The 5,669-nt window shown below is 33.0% G+C and overlaps 1 protein-coding gene across 1 annotated transcript; it reads right to left on the bottom strand.

Annotated features, from left to right (window-relative positions):
• Positions 1-1,827: 1,827 nt before the first annotated feature.
• LOC134230506 (uncharacterized) lies at positions 1,828-5,669 on the bottom strand. The gene is made up of 5 exons (XM_062712343.1): positions 5,591-5,669; positions 2,511-2,752; positions 2,308-2,349; positions 2,127-2,204; positions 1,828-1,997 (listed from the first exon to the last, which is right to left on the bottom strand). Exons 2-5 carry the CDS (start codon positions 2,743-2,745, stop codon positions 1,957-1,959), a joined length of 396 nt encoding a protein of 131 aa, XP_062568327.1. The 5' UTR covers positions 2,746-2,752; positions 5,591-5,669; the 3' UTR covers positions 1,828-1,956.

Here is a 5,669-nt window from a genome sequence, read left to right on the forward strand (position 1 = left end):
ACCTCGTAGTTTTAGTCCGATTTTATTATATCTTGGCCCGCAAGAAAACTACACTGAGATACATAGAATGTCTTTGTCGCTTTTGGATTTTGATGAATAATGTTGCCATGGATATTAAAATCAAAATTTCTGTAAAATTCTTTTAAAAGGCTACTCCTCCTACAGTTTTAGTCTGATTGCAATAAATTTTGCCACAAAAACAGACTAAACCAAGCCGGGAACCGTATCCTAGTCATTGCTGCATTTTCTGCACTAAGCGGTAGAGATTCCTTTTACAGTGTACATGACGTACATGACGTTTGTGATAACAACCGTTTTTTTTCGCCCTGCACTCTTCATTTTTCCAAAAGAATTTTTGCGGAGAATTTCCTGTAAAAGTTTCAATTGTGAAAAGGTTTAGGCATATAATGTGATACAATATATTTATGTATATTGTTCCTCCGCAAAGTGCAAGACTTAAGATCAGTTTCACATATCGTGTATTTACTTTTATTCCACCCGAACAACTTTTCAAATACGCCTGAACGCCCAAACTTAGATTTTGGCGGCATATTGCCGACCCCAAATAGACACGCCAATAATTTCCTTAGAACAATTAACTGAGAATTGTTAAGTATTCATTTAAAATAATTTTTAGTTGTTATTCGGTATGATTGAACGATAGTCGAGTACTACCGCGCGGCGAACTGGTTAGAACGCGAACCAAAATAGCAGAATAAATAGACAAAATTTTCGATGATCTCAACTTCAGGCCCAGAAGGGCTATTAACAACAATTATAAGGAATGTTTTGTTGTGGAAACAGCGAAAGAATATGTTAGGAACACACGGTTAATAATATTTTGAGGGACATTTTAAAAATCATGGAGAAATATATCGAGAAACAGCGCACTTTTTTGTGCGCAATAAATATACAGTTTTCTCAATGGGTGGCACTGTTGCTCTCCGGTCTGTCAATATGTATTTTTCGGAGAGCTACAGTTCTGCAGCTAGGCCTGAAGTTGAGATCATCGAAAATTTCGTCTAGTTATTCTGCTATTTTGGTTTGCAAGATAATTCGGTCCAATGCGCTTCGTGCAGATGTCAACTACGAGAGTACCTGATAAAGGAGTAAGGAATATTTTGAAATTTAGCTTTTTCGCAATAGAGGTAAGAAATAGGAAGAATTAATCCGGAACCAAGTGCAATTTTTTGTGCGCAATAAATATACATTTTTTCAATGGGTGGCACTGTAGCTCTCCGGTCTGTCAGTATATATTTTTCGGAGAGCTACAGTTCTGCAGCTAGGCCTTAAGGTAAACATTGCCAATAAATGCACTTTTCATGGCCTTTTCTTGGTTCATCACGAAAGTATCCTCACTGTACTCTTACGGATTTGATTTTAGGACTGTTTTTAAAAAAAAAACTACAAGATGTAGAAACAATGCAGTGATTGTATTTTAATCAAATCCGTTTTGAGTAAACTGTTTTATACCTCTTTACACATGAAATAAAGAATTTTTATATATTAATGCGATTATACACCTAGATGCAGCACCCGTTCACATGTTTATTTATTCTCACAAGATAGGATTCAGGTGATTTATTTTCCAGAATAAATTCGAATTCATTGATTTACACTGGAATTCACTATGCTCCAAAACAGCAGCTACTAAAATGCCAAGTTTAGTATGAACTCAGAGGAAGCATCGTCCGCATAGAAAGGGAGATCATACATTTTGGCCGTGGTTTGTGACGATGCAACTTGGAATTAAGATAAAAGCTAAAACGAAATGCACGATATGTGTTACAGTGACCTTTGTACATGAAAAAATATACAGCAGCTAAATTAGAACAATATCCGGGTTAAGTCCTCGTTGTTTAGTATTTGTAAAGTTTTTGAAGCAAAGAAAGTCACTTAAACTTTAGTTCTCCAAATCTTCGACCATCATTCCCCTAAAGTCCACAGTAAAATGTTCTAATGAGTTGTCTCTTCACTTTCCTGAATGCCAGCATGCTCTACAACAAATGAATAGATAATGTAGACCCTGTTGGAAGAGTCAACTTTTTACAGGTCCGTATAATTTTTTAATCGTTATTCTTCATTGAAAAAGAAATGACTCAGTGTTAAGATGACAATTAACAAACCTTTACTCATTTCCTGTGAATTCATGCTGACGTACGCGCTATCCGATACTTGGCAGACAAATGGTTCGCTGTTTTTCCCTATGAAATTCATATAATTACATATATATATTATATTTTTTACATTTAAATTTGTAATTTTATTCACAGGAAATTAATTTACACAAAAAACTTAAATCCTTACGCCCTCTGCTGCCGGTATCCCTAAGTATGTTGGTACCATCTTCTAAAACGAAATGTTTTCAATGAATTTCAATTTTTGCAAGATATAGGAAATAAAGAAAACAGATTAAAAATAATAAATTTGGAAACCATCGTTTCCTTCACTTTGCCCAAAATAACACCAGATGATTCATATTGTTCAAAGAAAGGATAGGTTGAAGCTACCATGAATATGTGCGCATGCGTACTCCTCTGTAAACCCGTGTTCATTGCAGAATTTCTCAGTTTTCTTCAGTTCTTTAATTAGTCTTTCTGATTCCTTTGTATATTTTTCTGCACAGGATTTACATAATCTAAATTCTTGTTTATCTACAGCATTCTGTATCCTAGCATTTGTTTCTCGTAGTTCTTCCTTTAGTTTTAGAATTTCACCATGCTTTTGTTGTAATTCATACGTCATTCTCGACCTTAAAGCAATTACATTTATTTAGTTAAAATTGCAATTTTTACTAACATTTTTGAATATTCAAGAGGTAGAGCCACTTTATGCATAAAATGGCCCTGTCCTTATATCAATTAATAAACTATCACCGTCTTTCCCATTTCATATATCAAAATAAAGTAGAGCACTGCTTTCATTTTCTTTATTAAAATTTCCTTTTGAGAATCTAAGTATTGCAAAACACAGGTTTTGAGAAAATGCAATGTTCTTGGATTTTGCAGAAAAGATGCGTAGTTGACTACCTTCAGCAAAGAATAAAAATATGAGCACAGCCCACGATCCAAAAATTAAAACATGTTTTTTAATCTTCAGAAATAGATCTTTCATAATGTTGTTGCACATTTTGGATCAAAGGCTGTGCTCTATATGAAATATTGAAAAATTCCTTCAATTTTAGGCCATTTTTAAACAAAGAACTTTATTCGGTAATAACCAATATTTGCCCCCAAAATCAAACTTTGATGGAGATATATTTAATTAAGTTTTTAAACAGGGAAGTATATGCTGACTTCAAAGCACTAAATATTTTCTTAAGTAATGACGCCATATTTACATAATGACGTCACAAACATGACGTAATTTTCAGTTTTTTATGAATTTTACAGAAAAATGTACATATTTCGTCGATATTTTGAGTAAAAGTCACCGAGCGTATGTGTGTTAAGGATCGATATTTTGATATAATGTGTAGAATGATAATATCAATGAAATATGTCAATATTGTTCCTGAACAAACTTGCGCTCTATTAATTTTAAAGCTAAAATTGTTGAAATTTTGTCCATTTTGTCCTCTTTCTGAAAAAGGATATAAAATCGGACTAGTTTGTGAGATCATAAAAACAAAAATTGTGAATACGCTGCTTTGACACTATAATATTTTCTGTATAGTTATATTTCTCATACAATTTATTGAATTCAGCACATTTCAGGAAGTTTTCAAAATTTGACTTTTGTGGGGGCAAATATATGCAATATACCGCATATAGTTCTTTACATGATATGGGGAAAATGACGCATTTTGTGACGTCATAATGATTTGACTAAAGGGAAAATTACGTCATTTTTGATAGATACATGGTCACAAACAGTCTAAGTGATAAATACTGCGTTTTCAACCTAAACTCAACAGTTTTGATTTTTCAGAAATTCGCAGGGCCAAATCAGCCTCTAAGTGGCTCTTGCTCTTTAAAAACTAATTACAATGTATTCTATAACCATATCTCTCATAAAAGACCATCCATTTATTTTATTGAAAAAAGGATGTGTTTGTGAAACACTGATGCCGTGACGTCATAATATAAGAAGCGTGTTTTTAAACATTGTGACGTTATGAAAGCCAAGTCTGTTTAGTTAGATCTGTGTCAGTGCATTCACTTTGAGTGATTTATATAATATAACTATTATGGACTTCAGTGAACGGTCAATATGTGGTTATAAGGACTCATGGCAATTGTTATTGACCTCAGACACAGAAAATGATAGCGACCTCTCAGGCTCGGTCGCTATCATTTTCTGTGTCTTCGGACAATATCAATTGCCAAGAGTCCTTATAACCACACATCGACCTACACTGAAGTCCCTAAGTGTATAACAAATTTAAGAAATTGTTATATGGATTTTGATCTGTTATAACAAATTTTAGAATTTGTTCAAAGAAATTCAAAGAAATTGTTATAACGAATTAAATTCTTTTTTACAAATTCGACAATTCGTTAATATCGAATTCAAAAATAATTTTTTGATAGGTCCTTAATGGGCTTCCGTAGAAAACTATTTTGTGTGATGTCACAGTAAACTTTTCCCGTATGAATTAGGCCGTCCCCTTTTTTCAGCCCTAACAGTGCTGCGAAATTAATAATTTGTTATAACAAATTATAAATTTGTTGTAACAAATAATTTATTTGTTATAACAAATAATATATTTGTTATAACAAATTACTCTAATTTGTTTTTAAAAGATTACGAATTTGCTATAACAAATTATTAATTTGTTTTAACAAATTACTAAGTTATAACAAATTATTAATTTGTTATAACAAATTATCAATATGTTATAACAAAAGCAAATTAATAAAAGATACTGCTGCGGCCCTAATACGCTTCCGTAGAATTTAGACTAAAACAGACAATGATATAAATTTTTAGTAACCTTGAAACAACGTTGAAAAAAAAATCAAAACCAATAAACTCTGTTGTGTATCTTAGTGTACTCTACTTGTGTGTCAAGTTATATTGAAATCAGACCAAAACTGTAGGAGGAGCGTTTAAAGGAATTTCACAGCAATTTCTATTTCAAGTAACCATGGTTACACCTTCAAGAAAATCAAAAACCAAAGTATTTCTTAGTATTGTCTGCAACGTCAAGATCTCTAGACAGTAATATGTTAAACCATTGACTGCTTAATATTGCATGCCTTTGACCTAAAGACATGACATTGACTTATGCCGTAAATCTTGCGGTCATTATTATTATGAAGGTCAGAAGATGTCGGGGCTGATACGCCTTTACGAATATATATGTATTGTCAAAACATTGTACAATCTTATATGACTTTCAATCAGGACAGTGCGTCTTCGTTTTAAGAAATTAGATAGGTAATTGGATGGCCTTAACCCCCCCCCCCTCCCCAACAATACAAATCTGTGAACAGAGCATAAAAGACGGTCCCCCGGAAATTCCAGAGGTGGGATCAGGTGCCTAGGAAGAGTAAGCATCCCCTGTTGATGGGCCACATCTGTTATGTGAATGTTCAAATAATCTCATTGATTAGTAATTATGTTCATTGTTTACAAATTGTCTTACCTTTGAAGCTGGCAAGTAACGTCGAAGAAGGAAAACTTTATATATCACATGAGGTATTACAATTGCGTAGTATACATAC

This window comes from Saccostrea cucullata, unplaced genomic scaffold, assembly GCF_032062105.1.
Source record: "Saccostrea cucullata isolate Sc308-1 unplaced genomic scaffold, CSIRO_AGI_Scuc_v1 ctg1655, whole genome shotgun sequence".
Classification (NCBI taxonomy): Eukaryota; Metazoa; Mollusca; class Bivalvia; order Ostreida; family Ostreidae; genus Saccostrea; species Saccostrea cuccullata.

Coding starts and splice junctions, on each gene's coding strand:
- LOC134230506 (XM_062712343.1), bottom strand. CDS start 2,745: ATGACGTATGAATTACAACAAAAGCATGGTGAAATTCTAAAACTAAAG. Junction 2,350..2,510: donor CGCATGCGCACATATTCATG/GTAGCTTCAACC, acceptor ATTTCGTTTTAG/AAGATGGTACCAACATACTT. Junction 2,205..2,307: donor GGATACCGGCAGCAGAGGGC/GTAAGGATTTAA, acceptor TGAATTTCATAG/GGAAAAACAGCGAACCATTT.